The sequence below is a fragment of the Misgurnus anguillicaudatus genome, chromosome 3 (assembly GCF_027580225.2).
Source record: "Misgurnus anguillicaudatus chromosome 3, ASM2758022v2, whole genome shotgun sequence".
In the NCBI taxonomy this organism is placed as follows: domain Eukaryota; kingdom Metazoa; phylum Chordata; class Actinopteri; order Cypriniformes; family Cobitidae; genus Misgurnus; species Misgurnus anguillicaudatus.
This window is the reverse complement of record NC_073339.2, coordinates 13,332,044-13,349,527: the sequence shown is the minus strand read 5'-3', so window position 1 is coordinate 13,349,527 and position 17,484 is coordinate 13,332,044. Positions and strand designations below refer to the sequence as shown.

General features: G+C 47.8%; 1 protein-coding gene across 1 annotated transcript; it reads right to left on the bottom strand.

The window, feature by feature from the left end:
• Positions 1-5,248: 5,248 nt before the first annotated feature.
• LOC141355268 (uncharacterized) lies at positions 5,249-15,518 on the bottom strand. The gene is made up of 4 exons (XM_073860084.1): positions 15,331-15,518; positions 12,481-12,533; positions 11,628-12,310; positions 5,249-5,281 (listed from the first exon to the last, which is right to left on the bottom strand). The coding sequence occupies exons 1-4, from the start codon at positions 15,516-15,518 to the stop codon at positions 5,249-5,251; spliced, it is 957 nt and encodes a 318-aa protein (XP_073716185.1).
• Positions 15,519-17,484: the final 1,966 nt, after the last annotated feature.

Genomic DNA, 17,484 nt, shown 5'->3' with positions numbered 1-17,484 from the left:
GCAACCGTTGTGGTTGTTGGAGCCAAAGTTGTGGTTGTTGGAGCCAAAGTTGTGGTCGTTGGAGCAACAGTTGTGGTCGTTGGAGCAACAGTTGTGGTCGTTGGAGCAACAGTTGTGGTCGTTGGAGCCACAGTTGTGGTTGTTGGAGGCACAGTTGTGGTCGTTGGAGGCACAGTTGTGGTTGTTGGAGGCACGGTTGTGGTCGTTGGCGCAACAGTTGTGGTCGTTGGAGCCACAGATGTGGTTGTTGTAGCTTTAGTGGTTGTTGTTGGAGCCACAGTTGTGGTCAATGGGGCAACCGTTGTGGTTGTTGGAGCCAAAGTTGTGGTTGTTGGGCCAACAGTTGTGGTCGTTGGAGCAACAGTTGTGGTCGTTGGAGCAACAGTTGTGGTTGTTGGAGGCACGGTTGTGGTCGTTGGCGCAACAGTTGTGGTCGTTGGAGCCACTGATGTGGTTGTTGGAGCTTTAGTGGTTGTTGTTGGAGCCACAGTTGTGGTTGTTGGGCCAACAGTTGTGGTTGTTGGAGCCAAAGTTGTGGTTGTTGGGCCAACAGTTGTGGTCGTTGGAGCAACAGTTGTGGTCGTTGGAGGAACAGTTGTGGTCGTTGGAGGAACAGTTGTGGTCGTTGGCGCAACAGTTGTGGTCGTTGGAGCCACAGATGTGGTTGTTGGAGCTTTAGTGGTTGTTGTTGGAGCCAAAGTTGTGGTTGTTGGGCCAACAGTTGTGGTCGTTGGAGCAACAGTTGTGTTAGTTGGAGGAACAGTTGTGGTGGTTGGAGGAACAGTTGTGGTCATTGGAGGAACAGTTGTGGTCGTTGGAGCCACAGTTGTGGTCGTTGGAGCAACAGTTGTGGTCGTTGGAGCAACAGTTGTTGTGGTTGTTGGAGCAACAGTTGTTGTGGTTGTTGGAGCAACAGTTGTTGTGGTTGTCGGAGCAACAGTTGTGGTCGTTGGGGCAACAGTTGTGGTCGTTGGGGCAACCGTTGTGGTTGTTGGAGCCAAAGTTGTGGTCGTTGGAGCAACAGTTGTGGTCGTTGGAGCCACAGTTGTGGTCGTTGGAGGCACAGTTGTGGTTGTTGGAGGCACGGTTGTGGTCGTTGGCGCAACAGTTGTGGTCGTTGGAGCCACAGATGTGGTTGTTGGAGCTTTAGTGGTTGTTGTTGGAGCCACAGTTGTGGTCGTTGGAGGAACAGTTGTGGTCGTTGGAGGAACAGTTGTGGTCGTTGGAGGAACAGTTGTGGTCGTTGGAGCCACAGTTGTGGTCGTTGGAGCCACAGTTGTGGTTATTGGAGGCACAGTTGTGGTTGTTGGAGCAACAGTTGTGGTCGTTGGAGCAACAGTTGTTGTGGTTGTTGGAGCAACAGTTGTTGTGGTTGTCGGAGCAACAGTTGTTGGGGTTATTGGAGCAACAGTTGTGGTCGTTGGGGCAACAGTTGTGGTCGTTGGGGCAACAGTTGTGGTCGTTGGGGCAACCGTTGTGGTTGTTGGAGCCAAAGTTGTGGTTGTTGGAGCCAAAGTTGTGGTCGTTGGAGCAACAGTTGTGGTCGTTGGAGCAACAGTTGTCGTCGTTGGAGCAACAGTTGTGGTCGTTGGAGCCACAGTTGTGGTCATTGGAGGCACAGTTGTGGTTGTTGGAGGCACGGTTGTGGTCGTTGGCGCAACAGTTGTGGTCGTTGGAGCCACAGATGTGGTTGTTGGAGCTTTAGTGGTTGTTGTTGGAGCCACAGTTGTGGTCGTTGGGGCAACCGTTGTGGTTGTTGGAGCCAAAGTTGTGGTTGTTGGGCCAACAGTTGTGGTCGTTGGAGCAACAGTTGTGGTCGTTGGAGGAACAGTTGTGGTCGTTGGAGGAACAGTTGTGGTCGTTGGCGCAACAGTTGTGGTCGTTGGAGCCACAGATGTGGTTGTTGGAGCTTTAGTGGTTGTTGTTGGAGCCAAAGTTGTGGTTGTCGGGCCAACAGTTGTGGTCGTTGGAGCAACAGTTGTGTTCGTTGGAGGAACAGTTGTGGTCGTTGGAGCCACAGTTGTGGTCGTTGGAGGAACAGTTGTGGTCGGTGGAGGAACAGTTGTGGTCGTTGGAGCCACAGTTGTGGTTGTTGGAGGCACAGTTGTGGTTGTTGGAGCAACAGTTGTGGTCGTTGGAGCAACAGTTGTTGTGGTTGTCGGAGCAACAGTTGTTGTGGTTGTTGGAGCAACAGTTGTGGTTGTTGGAGCAACCGTTGTGGTCGTTGGAGCAACTGTTGTGGTCGGTGGAGACACCGTTGTGGTCGTTGGAGCAACAGTTGTGGTCGTTGGAGGAACAGTTGTTGTTGTTGGAGCAACAGTTGTGGTGGTTGGAGGAACAGTTGTTGTTGTTGGAGCAATAGCTGTGGTGGTTGGAGCAACAGTTGTTGTTGTTGTTGGAGCAACAGTTGTTGTGGTTGTTGGAGCAACAGTTGTGGTTGTTGGAGCAACCGTTGTGGTCGTTGGAGCAACTGTTGTCGTCGTTGGAGACACCGTTGTGGTCGTTGGAGCAACAGTTGTGGTCGTTGGGGCAACAGTTGTGGTCATTGGGGCAACCGTTGTGGTTGTTGGAGCCAAAGTTGTGGTTGTTGGGCCAACAGTTGTGGTCGTTGGAGCAACAGTTGTGGTCGTTGGAGGAACAGTTGTGGTCGTTGGAGCCACAGTTGTGGTTGTTGGAGGCACAGTTGTGGTTGTTGGAGGCACGGTTGTGGTCGTTGGCGCAACAGTTGTGGTCGTTGGAGCCACAGATGTGGTTGTTGGAGCTTTAGTGGTTGTTGTTGGAGCCACAGTTGTGGTCGTTGGGGCAACCGTTGTGGTTGTTGGAGCCAAAGTTGTGGTCGTTGGAGGAACAGTTGTGGTCGTTGGAGCAACAGTTGTTGTGGTTGTTGGAGCAACAGGTGTTGTGGTTGTCGGAGCAACAGTTGTTGTGGTTGTTGGATCAACAGTTGTGGTTGTTGGAGCAACCGTTGTGGTCGTTGGAGCAACAGTTGTGGTTGTTGGAGCAACAGTTGTGGTCGTTGGAGCAACCGTTGTGGTCGTTGGGGCAACAGTTGTGGTCGTCGGGGCAACAGTTGTGGTCGTTGGGGCAACCGTTGTGGTTGTTGGAGCCAAAGTTGTGGTTGTTGGGCCAACAGTTGTGGTCGTTGCAGCAACAGTTGTGGTCGTTGGAGTAACAGTTGTGGTCGTTGGAGGAACAGTTGTGGTCGTTGGAGCCACAGTTGTGGTTGATGGAGGCACAGTTGTGGTTGTTGGAGGCACAGTTGTGGTCGTTGGAGGCACAGTTGTGGTCGTTGGAGCAACAGTTGTGGTCGTTGGAGGAACAGTTGTGGTCGTTGGAGCCACAGTTGTGGTTGTTGGAGGCACAGTTGTGGTTGTTGGAGGCACAGTTGTGGTTGTTGGAGGCACAGTTGTGGTTGTTGGAGGCACAGTTGTGGTTGTTGGAGGCACGGTTGTGGTCGTTGGCGCAACAGTTGTGGTCGTAGGAGACACAGATGTGGTTGATGGAGCTTTAGTGGTTGTTGTTGGAGCCACAGTTGTGGTCGTTGGGGCAACCGTTGTGGTTGTTGGAGCCAACGTTGTGGTTGTTGGGCCAACAGTTGTGGTCGTTGGAGCAACAGTTGTGGTCGTTGGAGCAACAGTTGTTGTTGTTGGAGGAACAGTTGTGGTCGTTGGAGGAACAGTTGTGGTGGTTGGAGGAACAGTTGTGGTCGTTGGAGGAACAGTTGTGGTCGTTGGAGCCACAGTTGTGGTCGTTGGAGGAACAGTTGTGGTCGTTGGAGGAACAGTTGTGGTCGTTGGAGCCACAGTTGTGGTTGTTGGAGGCACAGTTGTGGTTGTTGGAGCAACAGTTGTGGTCGTTGGAGCAACAGTTGTTGTGGTTGTCGGAGCAACAGTTGTTGCGGTTGTCGGAGCAACATTTGTTGTGGTTGTTGGAGCAACAGTTGTGGTCGTTGGGGCAACCGTTGTGGTTGTTGGAGCCAAAGTTGTGGTTGTTGGGCCAACAGTTGTGGTCGTTGGAGCAACAGTTGTGGTCGTTGGAGCCACAGTTGTGGTTGTTGGAGGCACAGTTGTGGTCGTTGGAGGCACGGTTGTGGTCATTGGCGCAACAGTTGTGGTCGTTGGAGCCACAGATGTGGTTGTTGGAGCTTTAGTGGTTGTTGTTGGAGCCACAGTTGTTGTGGTTGTTGGAGCAACAGTTGTTGTGGTTGTTGGAGCAACAGTTGTTGTGGTTGTTGGAGCAACAGTTGTTGTGGTTGTCGGAGCAACAGTTGTTGTGGTTGTTGGAGCAACAGTTGTGGTTGTTGGAGCAACTGTTGTGGTCGTTGGAGCAACTGTTGTGGTCGTTGGAGCAACTGTTGTGGTCGTTGGAGACACCGTTGTGGTCGTTGGAGCAACAGTTGTGGTCGTTGGGGCAACCGTTGTGGTTTTTGGGGCAACCGTTGTGGTTGTTGGAGCCAAAGTTGTGGTTGTTCGTCCAACAGTTGTGGTCGTTGGAGCCACTGTTGTGGTCGATTGAGGAACAGTTGTGGTCGTTGGAGCCACAGTTGTGGTTGTTGGAGGCACAGTTGTGGTTGTTGGAGGCACAGTTGTGGTCGTTGGCGTAACAGTTGTGGTCGTTGGAGCCACAGTTGTGGTTGTTGGGCCAACAGTTGTGGTCGTTGGAGCAACAGTTGTGGTTGTTGGGCCAACAGTTGTGGTCGTTGGAGCAACAGTTGTGGTCGTTGGAGGAACAGTTGTGGTCGTTGGAGCAACAGTTGTGGTTGTTGGAGGCACAGTTGTGGTTGTTGGAGGCACAGTTGTGGTTGTTGGAGGCACGGTTGTGGTCGTTGGCGCAACAGTTGTGGTCGTTAGAGCCACAGATGTGGTTGTTGGAGCTTTAGTGGTGGTTGTTGGAGCCACAGTTGTGGTCGTTGGGGCAACCGTTGTGGTTGTTGGAGCCAAAGTTGTGGTTGTTGGGCCAACAGTTGTGGTCGTTGGAGCAACAGTTGTGGTCGTTGGAGGAACAGTTATGGTCGTTGTAGGAACAGTTGTGGTCGGTGGAGGAACAGTTGTGGTCGTTGGAGGAACAGTTGTGGTCGTTGGAGGAACAGTTGTGGTCGGTGGAGGAACAGTTGTGGTCGGTGGAGGAACAGTTGTGGTCATTGGAGCCACAGTTGTGGTTGTTGGAGGCACAGTTGTGGTTGTTGGAGCAACAGTTGTGGTCGTTGGAGCAACAGTTGTTGTAGTTGTCGGAGCAACAGTTGTTGTGGTTATTGGAGCAACAGTAGTGGTGGTTGGCGCAACTGTTGTGGTCGTTGGAGCAACAGTTGTGGTTGTTGGAGCAACCGTTGTGGTCGTTGGAGCAACCGTTGTGGTCGTTGGAGCAACTGTTGTCGTCGTTGGAGACACGGTTGTGGTCGTTGGAGCAACAGTTGTGGTCGTTGGGGCAACAGTTGTGGTCATTGGGGCAACCGTTGTGGTTGTTGGAGCCAAAGTTGTGGTTGTTGGGCCAACAGTTGTGGTCGTTGGAGCAACAGTTGTGGTCGATGGAGGAACAGTTGTGGTCGTTGGAGCCACAGTTGTGGTTGTTGGAGGCACAGTTGTGGTTGTTGGAGGCACTATTGTGGTCGTTGGAGCCACAGATGTGGTTGTTGGAGGTTTAGTGGTTGTTGTTGGAGCCACAGTTGTGGTCGTTGGGGCAACCGTTGTGGTTGTTGGAGCCAAAGTTGTGGTTGTTGGGCCAACAGTTGTGGTCGTTGGAGCAACAGTTGTGGTCGTTAGAGCAACAGTTGTGGTCGTTGGAGCCACAGTTGTGGTTGTTGGAGGCACGGTTGTGGTCGTTGGCGCAACAGTTGTGGTCGTTGGAGCCACAGATGTGGTTGTTGGAGCTTTAGTGGTTGTTGTTGGAGCCACAGTTGTGGTCGTTGGAGGAACAGTTGTGGTTGTTGGAGCCAAAGTTGTGGTTGTTGGGCCAACAGTTGTGGTCGTTGGAGGAACAGTTGTGGTTGTTGGAGGAACAGTTGTGGTCGTTGGAGGAACAGTTGTGGTCGTTGGAGCCACAGTTGTGGTGGTTGGAGGAACAGTTGTGGTCGGTGGAGCAACAGTTGTGGTCGTTGAAGCCACAGTTGTAGTTGTTGGAGGCACAGTTGTGGTCGTTGGAGCAACAGTTGTTGTGGTTGTTGGAGCAACAGTTGTTGTGGTTGTCGGAGCAACAGTTGTTGTGGTTGTCGGAGCAACAGTTGTTGTGGTTGTTGGAGCAACAGTTGTGGTTGTTGGAGCAACCGTTGTGGTCGTTGGAGCAACAGTTGTGGTCGTTGGAGCAACAGTTGTGGTCGTTGGAGACACCGTTGTGGTCGTTGGAGCAACAGTTGTGGTCGTTGGGGCAACAGTTGTGGTCGTTGGGGCAACAGTTGTGGTCGTTGGAGCCAAAGTTGTGGTTGTTGGGCCAACAGTTGTGGTCGTTGGAGCAACAGTTGCGGTCGTTGGAGGAACAGTTGTGGTCGTTGGAGGAACAGTTGTGGTCGTTGGAGCCACAGTTGTGGTTGTTGGAGGCACAGTTGTGGTTGTTGGAGGCACGGTTGTGGTCGTTGGCGCAACAGTTGTGGTCGTTGGAGCCACAGATGTGGTTGTTGGAGCTTTAGTGGTTGTTGTTGGAGCCACAGTTGTGGTCGTTGGGGCAACCGTTGTGGTTGTTGGAGCCAAAGTTGTGGTTGTTGGGCCAACAGTTGTGGTCGTTGGAGCAACTGTTGTTGTGGTTGTCGGAGCAACAGTTGTTGTGGTTGTTGGAGCAACAGTTGTGGTTGTTGGAGCAACCGTTGTGGTCGTTGGAGCAACAGTTGTGGTCGTTGGAGAAACCGTTGTGGTCGTTGGAGCAACAGTTGTGGTCGTTGGGGCAACAGTTGTGGTCGTTGGGGCAACCGTTGTGGTTGTTGGAGCCAAAGTTGTGGTTGTTGGGCCAACAGTTGTGGTCGTTGGAGCAACAGTTGTGGTCGTTGGAGGAACAGTTGTGGTCGTTGGAGGAACAGTTGTGGTCGTTGGAGCCACAGTTGTGGTTGTTGGAGGCACAGTTGTGGTTGTTGGAGGCACGGTTGTGGTCGTTGGCGCAACAGTTGTGGTCGTTGGAGCCACAGATGTGGTTGTTGGAGCTTTAGTGGTTGTTGTTGGAGCCACAGTTGTGGTCGTTGGGGCAACCGTTGTGGTTGTTGGAGCCAAAGTTGTGGTTGTTGGGCCAACAGTTGTGGTCGTTGGAGCCACAGTTGTGGTCGTTGGAGGAACAGTTGTGGTCGGTGGAGGAACAGTTGTGGTCGTTGGAGCCACAGTTGTGGTTGTTGGAGGCACAGTTGTGGTCGTTGGAGCAACAGTTGTTGTGGTTGTCGGAGCAACAGTTGTTGTGGTTGTCGGAGCAACAGTTGTTGTGGTTGTCGGAGCAACAGTTGTTGTGGTTGTTGGAGCAACAGTTGTGGTTGTTGGAGCAACCGTTGTGGTCGTTGGAGCAACAGTTGTGGTCGTTGGAGACACCGTTGTGGTCGTTGGAGCAACAGTTGTGGTCGTTGGGGCAACAGTTGTGGTCGTTGGGGCAACAGTTGTGGTCGTTGGAGCCAAAGTTGTGGTTGTTGGGCCAACAGTTGTGGTCGTTGGAGCAACTGTTGTTGTGGTTGTCGGAGCAACAGTTGTTGTGGTTGTTGGAGCAACAGTTGTGGTTGTTGGAGCAACCGTTGTGGTCGTTGGAGCAACTGTTGTGGTCGTTGGAGACACCGTTGTGGTCGTTGGAGCAACAGTTGTGGTCGTTGGGGCAACAGTTGTGGTCGTTGGGGCAACCGTTGTGGTTGTTGGAGCCAAAGTTGTGGTTGTTGGGCCAACAGTTGTGGTCGTTGGAGGAACAGTTGTGGTCGTTGGAGCCACAGTTGTGGTTGTTGGAGGCACAGTTGTGGTTGTTGGAGCAACGGTTGTGGTCGTTGGAGCAACAGTTGTGGTCGTTGGAGCCACAGTTGTGGTTGTTGGAGCTTTAGTGGTTGTTGTTGGAGCCACAGTTGTGGTCGTTGGGGCAACCGTTGTGGTTGTTGGAGCCAAAGTTGTGGTTGTTGGGCCAACAGTTGTGGTCGTTGGAGCAACAGTTGTTGTGGTTGTTGGAGCAACAGTTGTTGTGGTTGTCAAAGCAACAGTTGTTGTGGTTGTTGGAGCAACAGTTGTGGTTGTTGGAGCAACCGTTGTGGTCGTTGGAGCAACTGTTGTGGTCGTTGGAGACACCGTTGTGGTCGTTGGGGCAACAGTTGTGGTCGTTGGGGCAACCGTTGTGGTTGTTGGGGCAACCGTTGTGGTTGTTGGAGCCAAAGTTGTGGTCGTTGGAGCAACAGTTGTGGTCGTTGGAGGAACAGTTGTGGTCGTTGGAGCCACAGTTGTGGTTGTTGGAGGCACAGTTGTGGTTGTTGGAGGCACGGTTGTGGTCGTTGGCGCAACAGTTGTGGTCGTTGGAGCCACAGATGTGGTTGTTGGAGCTTTAGTGGTTGTTGTTGGAGCCACAGTTGTGGTCGTTGGGGCAACCGTTGTGGTTGTTGGAGCCAAAGTTGTGGTTGTTGGGCCAACAGTTGTGGTCGTTGGAGCAACAGTTGTTGTGGTTGTTGGCGCAACAGTTGTTGTGGTTGTCGGAGCAACAGTTGTTGTGGTTGTCGGAGCAACAGTTGTTGTGGTTGTCGGAGCAACAGTTGTTGTTGTTGTTGGAGCATCAGTTGTTGTGGTCGTTGGAGCAACTGTTGTGGTCGTTGGAGCAACTGTTGTGGTCGTTGGAGACACCGTTGTGGTCGTTGGAACAACAGTTGTGGTCGTTGGGGCAACAGTTGTGGTCGTTGGGGCAACCGTTGTGGTTGTTGGGGCAACCGTTGTGGTTGTTGGAGCCAAAGTTGTGGTTGTTGGGCCAACAGTTGTGGTCGTTGGAGCAACAGTTGTGGTCGTTGGAGGAACAGTTGTGGTCGTTGGAGCCACAGTTGTGGTTGTTGGAGGCACAGTTGTGGTTGTTGGAGGCATGGTTGTGGTCGTTGGCGTAACAGTTGTGGTCGTTGGAGCCACAGATGTGGTTGTTGGAGCTTTAGTGGTTGTTGTTGGAGCCACAGTTGTGGTCGTTAGGGCAACCGTTGTGGTTGTTGGAGCCAAAGTTGTGGTTGTTGGGCCAACAGTTGTGGTCGTTGGAGCAACAGTTGTGGTCGTTGGAGCAACAGTTGTTGTGGTTGTCGGAGCAACAGTTGTTGTGGTTGTTGGAGCAACAGTTGTTGTTGTTGTTGGAGCAACCGTTGTGGTCGTTGGAGCAACTGTTGTGGTCGTTGGAGACACCGTTGTGGTCGTTGGAGCAACCGTTGTGGTTGTTGGAGCCACAGTTGTGGTCGTTGGGGCAACCGTTGTGGTTGTTGGAGCCAAAGTTGTGGTTGTTGGGCCAACAGTTGTGGTCGTTGGAGCAACAGTTGTGGTCGTTGGAGGAACAGTTGTGGTCGTTGGAGCAACAGTTGTGGTTGTTGGGCCAACAGTTGTGGTCGTTGGAGCAACAGTTGTGGTCGTTGGAGGAACAGTTGTGGTCGTTGGAGCAACAGTTGTGGTCGTTGGAGGAACAGTTGTGGTCGTTGGAGCCACAGTTGTGGTCGTTGGAGCAACAGTTGTGGTCGTTGGAGCAACAGTTGTGGTCGTTGGAGCCACAGTTGTGGTCGTTGGAGGCACAGTTGTGGTTGTTGGAGGCACGGTTGTGGTCGTTGGCGCAACAGTTGTGGTCGTTGGAGCCACAGATGTGGTTGTTGGAGCTTTAGTGGTTGTTGTTGGAGCCACAGTTGTGGTCGTTAGGGCAACCGTTGTGGTTGTTGGAGCAACTGTTGTGGTCGTTGGAGACACCGTTGTGGTCGTTGGAGCAACAGTTGTGGTCGTTGGGGCAACAGTTGTGGTCGTTGGGGCAACAGTTGTGGTCGTTGGGGCAACCGTTGTGGTTGTTGGAGCCAAAGTTGTGGTTGTTGGGCCAACAGTTGTGGTCGTTGGAGCAACAGTTGTGGTCGTTGGAGGAACAGTTGTGGTCGTTGGAGCCACAGTTGTGGTTGTTGGAGGCACAGTTGTGGTTGTTGGAGGCACGGTTGTGGTCGTTGGCGCAACAGTTGTGGTCGTTGGAGCCACAGATGTGGTTGTTGGAGCTTTAGTGGTTGTTGTTGGAGCCACAGTTGTGGTCGTTGGGGCAACCGTTGTGGTTGTTGGAGCCAAAGTTGTGGTTGTTGGGCCAACAGTTGTGGTCGTTGGAGCAACAGTTGTTGTGGTTGTTGGAGCAACAGTTGTTGTGGTTGTCGGAGCAACAGTTGTTGTGGTTGTTGGAGCAACAGTTGTTGTTGTTGTTGGAGCAACCGTTGTGGTCGTTGGAGCAACTGTTGTGGTCGTTGGAGACACCGTTGTGGTCGTTGGAGCAACCGTTGTGGTTGTTGGAGCCACAGTTGTGGTCGTTGGGGCAACCGTTGTGGTTGTTGGAGCCAAAGTTGTGGTTGTTGGGCCAACAGTTGTGGTCGTTGGAGCAACAGTTGTGGTCGTTGGAGGAACAGTTGTGGTCGTTGGAGCAACAGTTGTGGTTGTTGGGCCAACAGTTGTGGTCGTTGGAGCAACAGTTGTGGTCGTTGGAGGAACAGTTGTGGTCGTTGGAGCCACAGTTGTGGTTGTTGGAGGCACAGTTGTGGTTGTTGGAGGCACGGTTGTGGTCGTTGGCGCAACAGTTGTGGTCGTTGGAGCCACAGATGTGGTTGTTGGAGCTTTAGTGGTTGTTGTTGGAGCCACAGTTGTGGTCGTTGGGGCAACCGTTGTGGTTGTTGGAGCCAAAGTTGTGGTTGTTGGGCCAACAGTTGTGGTCGTTGGAGGAACAGTTGTGGTCGTTGGAGGAACAGTTGTGGTCGTTGGAGGAACAGTTGTGGTCGTTGGAGCCACAGTTGTGGTTGTTGGAGGCACAGTTGTGGTTGTTGGAGGCACGGTTGTGGTCGTTGGCGCAACAGTTGTGGTCGTTGGAGCCACAGATGTGGTTGTTGGAGCTTTAGTGGTTGTTGTTGGAGCCACAGTTGTGGTTGTTGGAGCTTTAGTGGTGGTTGTTGGAGCCACAGTTGTGGTTGTTGGAGGCACAGTTGTGGTCGTTGGTGCAACAGTTGTGGTTGTTGGAACCACAGATGTGGTCGTTGCAGCAACAGTTGTGGTCGTTGGAGCAACAGTTGTGGTTGTTGGTGCAACAGTTGTGGTCGTTGGAGCAACAGTTGTGGTGGTTGGGGCAACAGTTGTGGTCGTTGGGGCAACAGTTGTGGTTGTTGGAGCAACAGTTGTGGTCGTTGGGGCAACAGTTGTGGTCGTTGGGGCAACAGTTGTGGTTGTTGGAGCCAAAGTTGTAGTTGTTGGAGCAACAGTTGTTGTGGTTGTTGGAGCAAGTGTTGTGGTTGTTGGAGCAAGTGTTGTGGTTGTTGGAGCAAGTGTTGTGGTTGTTGGAGCAAGAGTTGTGGTTGTTGGAGCAACAGTAGTGGTTGTTGGAGCAAGAGTTGTGGTTGTTGGAGCCAAAGTTGTGGTTGTTGGAGCCACAGTTGTGGTTGTTGGAGCCACAGTTGTGGTCGTTGGAGGCACAGTTGTGGTCGTTGGAGGCACAGTTGTGGTCGTTGGAGGCACAGTTGTGGTCGTTGGAGGCACAGTTGTGGTCGTTGGAGGCACAGTTGTGGTCGTTGGAGGCACAGTTGTGGTCGTTGGAGCAAGAGTTGTGGTTGTTGGAGCAAGAGTTGTGGTCGTTTGAGCCACAGTTGTGGTCGTTGGAGCAACAGTTGTGGTCGTTGGAGCAACAGTTGTGGTTGTTGGAGGCACAGGTGTGGTTGTTGGAGCCACAGTTGTGGTTGTTGGTGCAACAATTGTTGTCGTTGGAGCAACACTTGTGGTTGTTGGAGCAACAGTTGTGGTGGTTGGAGCCACAGTTGTGGTTGTTGGTGCAACAGTTGTGGTCGTTGGAGCCACAGTTGTGGTCGTTGGAGCCACAGTTGTGGTTGTTGGAGGCACAGTTGTTGTCGTTGGAGCAAGTGTTGTGGTTGTTGGCCCTACAGTTGTGGTTGTTGGAGCAAGAGTTGTGGTTGTTGGAGCAAGAGTTGTGGTTGTTTGCAAAACAGTTTTGGTCGTTGGAGCAACAGTTGTGGTTGTTGGAGCTTTAGTGGTTGTCGTTACAGCCACAGTTGTGGTAGTTGGAGCAAGAGTTGTGGTCGTTGGAGCTTTAGTGGTGGTTGTTGGAGCCAGAGTTGTGGTCGTTGGAGCATCAGTTGTGATTGTTGAGGCATCAGTTCCTCCACACAATGTCCACCATGTACATACTATTAGAAAAAAAAACATTTGTATAAGACGTTATATAAGAGTGTTTATCCTTTTTAATCTATTTAATGAAAAATAATTTCAATCATCAATATTTAATGTCATCAATATTTTAAGTTCATATACATATGGTATAAATACATAGATACAAAATGCATAAAGGTTCACTTACATATGATGAGGAAAGTTTTTCTTTTGCCATTATACTTTGAAATAAAGGACCTGCTAAAATAAAAAATAAAAAACATTTGTAAAATGCATAGTACTGTAGTTACATTTGAGGAGTGAAATAAAGTGAAAAGTAGATACAGGCAAAAAAAAAAGGAAAAAGATTTCAGTGCTTTGAGTGAGACTTTCTATGACTGACCAATTCACATGTTTAATTTCTAGATGTGAGCCAATTTTTTATCCCTGTTTTATGCTGAGAGTGAATTAAGTATGGGCTCGAGTACCCGACTGCTCGAAAGTGACATCAACGATCGATTATAAAATGGATGATTATGTAGGTTCCTTTTATTGGTGGTTGGTTATTTTAACATCTTACTGGTTATATTTACAAGTCCATGTTGTCTATAAAAAAAATTGAGTTTAGTTGTATTGTATATGTGATGCTGCACAGACTAAATGGCATTTGCTATCACAGTACCACAAGATTTATTGGAAAGCATGCAGAGAAATTTGCTGCCAGTCTGTTCTGTTTACATGCACTCTCATGTTTTTTTTTCAAATGTCCTTGTCTGCAGAAAACATTTAGGCCTGTTTAAGCATCTTTTATAAACCGAATTGATGACCCTCTGCAGAGCTTTTCTCTCTGCCACAGTACATTCAGCATACCACACCAAGTTGTCATAAGTTAGTACACTTTCAATAAAGCAATGGTGGAAGGACACGAGCAGCTGCTTGGACAGTTTGTTCTTCTTCAGTAACCTTAGGAAATATAGCTGCTGCTGTGCCGCCTTCTTCACAGAGAAAATGTGTTGACAGACTATTTGAGTTCCTGGGAGATAAAAATGGCAAGAAATGTAAAGGTGGTTACTGTCTTCACCATATCTCCACTGATAAACAAAGGGGCAGGTTCCTCCTCTTGTTTCCTAAAATTAATAATGAGCTACTGTGTCTTGGTGGTATTAAGTGACAGATTGTTGTTGTGACAGTCCCCTATAGGCAGCTTCATCACCATTCAATATCAGTCCAACCACAGTGGGTATCATCAGCAAACTTTATCAGTACATTTGTACTATGAGTTGGTGTGTAGTCATGGTTATATGATCTCTCAGCGCAATTGACACAATTTTCTCGACGAGAAGCCTGGGTTTGGGGGAACCTGTATGTCCTGCCAGAAATGTTTGCAGCTGGCTACACAATGGACATGTGGGAGAGGTGGCGGAACGTGTGTCCTGCGGGTCTTTCCCTGGAGGACATTGAAGATATCCATCTATTCGGAACCATGATAACATGGCTTTTGCTGACTGGATTATGAACTTCCCTGGGGCCGTATTCACAAAGAATTTTATCTTACCACTAAGAGTACTCCTAAATCACACTAAAAGATTTTAGCTAGGAGTTTTCTCTTAAAAGTTATTCACAACGCCTTTCAGACCTACTTTTAGTAAGGAAAAATATTTACTCCTAACCTAAGAGTGAGTCTTCGTTGCTACGGATGACGTCAATTCTCATGCACGAGCTGACTCGCAATGACTATGGTGATTGGTTGTTAGATGACAGGGCTGTCATGCGGAACATAACACAGATGCACCAAATTAATTACAACATAGAAATATGTCTGTGTCCTACACAAAATAATAATAGTAATGCCATCGAAATGCATATAAAAGAAAAGTTGTGAATGAAATTAAATTATATCAAGGTAGCCTAATACCCAAATGAAAACCGACAATTGCCTAATAATAAAAAACGATATTGCATTAACACTTACACTTGCTTGATTAATTTACATCCTATTAGCCTAAATAGACTACTTAAAGCAAGGAAATGTGTTGCCCATATTGAAGAAGCCCGCATTTTTTAAAAGTAGTAATGATTTAAAATAGTTAACTGGCATTTTTATTTCAAACGACCCGACCGGCATATCATAAAATTTTTTTTTTGGATGACTCGTAATCGCAGGCACCCGCTCATTTCGGATCAACCCGCGCATCACTGATGGGAGAGGATTTGTTTGCAGATCAATGCATTCCCGCTTTTGTCGCGGACCCCGGACGACTGTGAGAGGCGGTGGTATGCATTACAATCGCAGTCAAGGGCAGCAGCCTTTAAACGGGCAAGCATGGCAACAGATTGGCGTACAATATTAAATATATAATATCATTATTGTTTCATGTAATTCTAAAAACTTCCTGTTTGTCATGAATGTAATGAATTATGAAACAAATGTCATAAAAATATGCTTACATTAAAGTGTGCTTTTAAGTGTAGGCAATGCTTTTGAGTTGGTGAAACTGTCCATGTATGTGTTAATCAGCACCTAAGCCATTTTACGATCCTTTGTGAATAGGTCTTAGTGAGTTAGGAGTCCTCTCGACTTCTTTTAAGCTCTCCCAGACTTAGGTGCTACTTTTAGGGCTAAAATGCTTCGTGAATTACTTTTAGTGAAAAAAATTAGGAGTCCTAAAGTTAGGAGTGACACGCCCATTATTTTTAGGAGTTGCTCCTAAATTCGCCAGTTAGGAGCTACTTTTAGCCTTAAAATTCTTTGTGAATACGGCCCCTGGTTTATTGAGAAATTAAGAAGACGGTGACAGCTGTCCAAAGCCCAAAAAGGCTGCCCGGGATGATTGAAGCAGTGGGCAGAGCGGTCAGCACTCAGGCTGGGACTATTAACCGCATTATGGATAACAACATGGAAATGGCCCGCAATATGAATAACATTATGGAGAAGCTCACGGATTAAAAAAAAACTGATGGACCAGAATGGACTAAGAGAGTAGTCGTGTAAAAGAATGTGACTACTCGCCCGAAGACCAAATAATTCCAATCTTCTCTGTTTTTGGCCCCCCTTAACCAGCACTGGCCTCGTCCAAGGGCGCTGTTGAAACAACAACTTCCCCGAAAGGCCACTGCAGCAAGACGCTCGTTCGTTCCCTCCCCAATCTCCCACAGACACCTGTTGATTGTGACAGGTGAGTCTGTGACCAGCACCGAGTGGCTGCAGGACCGGATGGCTGCTTGCCTGCGCTTGCCACCCCTCATTCCCTACTAACCTGTTGCAAGTCGTGTGTTTTTTTATTTTTATTTTTTATTTTTTTGAGGGTCAAAAGATCCTGTATCGCAAAAAAATTGATTTCCAAATCTGGATCTGGCTGTGCGTTTCTATGTAATTATGGACACATTTACACATTACATTTTTAATTATATTGTGGAGGTATTGCTATTTAAAAAAAACATAGCCTTATTTTTAGCTAAAGTATTAGCTTTGTTTTAATAAAAATTTTACTTAATGATTTAAATGCTGTAGGGCAGTGGTTTTCAAATTGTGGGCCAGCAGATGGCGCCAGGAGGGCCACTGTTTTATGGTTCAATTTACCGTAGATTCTTAGTAATCGGACTTCAGAGAAAAAATTAACCGAGCAACCGATCAGACAATCCATTATTGTATAATTTAATATGTTTTTGATTAATTAAACTTCCAAGTTTAAAATTGTTTTGTCTCATTTTCTTTGGGCTGCACCAGAAAATAACTGTCTTGCAAGTAACTTTTCAGGTCAAAGCATTATAAATAAAAATTATGGTAATGGGGAATTTCCTGTCAAAACATCAGCCAATCACAGTCTTGTTTAGTTTTATTCCAGAGTGATTCTTGAGCTTAATTGAGGTTATTGTCATTGTCGTCCAAATGTTTCTATAAAGAACATTTAACATTTGAAGAACCATTCTGTTTAATAAAAAGGTTAATTTTGTCAAAAAAAAGGTTTTGCAGATTATATAAAGGTAAGAAATAAATGGTTCTTTAAAGAACCATTGACTAAATGGTTCTTTGAGGAAATACAAATAGTTGGCATTCTATGGCATTACTGTAACGAACCTTTCAAGCATCTTTATTTTTTAAAGAGGGTAATACTACCTTAAAACAGTGTTTCCCAATCCTGGTCCTCGGGCACCCCCTCCCAGAAAGTTTTAGATGTCTCCTTATTTAAAACACCTGATTCGACTCATCAGCCTCCTTCCAAAATGGTAAACATGTGTCCCTACAAGCTGATGAGTTAAATCAGGTGTGTTAAATAAGGAGACATCTAAAACTTTCTGGGAGGGGGTGCCCGAGGACCAGGGTTGGGAAACAAACATAACTGTATGATTTATGCTATGTTTTGTGTTTAAAGGCTGCAAAGTAGTTTATTAAGCATTTCAAAATATAAAGTTTGACTAGACAGGACATCTGGTATTAGTGGTTTTATGGATCATTCAACAAATTGAGTGCAAGTGCATTATTATAGTCAGGAGCAAGTTGCTTTCACATATAAAGTTTCATCATCTGTCTCTTTATCACATTACCTGCGTAAAAAACTAACCCTTGGCTATGTGTACTGTGTTAGACTTGATGAGACTAGTTTAATTGCACGTATGCATTGGTATTCTCTAATTTTCTCTAATTGCTTCTATTGTTTACCTCTTTTGTAAGTCGCTTTGGACAAAAGCGTCTGCTAAATGAGTTAAAGCCAGTTTTCTTTAAAATAGTTTTACCTGAGCGGCGCTAAGCAGGTATAAAACGATCATGCATTCATAGATGTGCGTTCGCATAAGAGACACCAGCTTAAAAATAGACTTCACATTTACTTTAAACAGTTCACAATATTAACTGCATCATAAAAAATATTTAATGAGATTTTTCAGCATTATCTTTACTAAAATAAAAATACTTGAGGGACCCCCTAAGTATATTTTTTTACTTCTTAAAGAGGGTCCTAATGCTTTTTGGTGGTTCCCGGATCCCTCCAGTCCACTGCCAACCCCCCTTCAATTCAGTATGAACATATTTAACCAATAGATCAATTAATAAATATCTAAGCAATATCTCTTTTTAAAAATCATAGCGTGTAAATGTAAAAATTTAGAATGCAAAGATTGTTAAGTAGCATTACAATAAGTTGGAGATAACTCACATTTCATATCTCTAGAAGCAAAAATTGTTATCGACTTGAGTATGACATGTGATCATCAT

Bases quoted from the DNA above. Each gene is read 5' to 3' on its own strand.
- LOC141355268 (XM_073860084.1), bottom strand. From the start codon at position 15,518: ATGAGGGGTGGCAAGCGCAGGCAAGCAGCCATCCGGTCCTGCAGCCAC. The intron at 12,311-12,480 runs GTAAGTGAACCT...TTTTTCTAATAG, and splicing joins AAAAACTTTCCTCATCATAT to TATGTACATGGTGGACATTG. The intron at 5,282-11,627 runs GTGCCTCCAACG...CGACCACAACAG, and splicing joins TGCCTCCAACGACCACAACT to TTGCGCCAACCACCACTACT.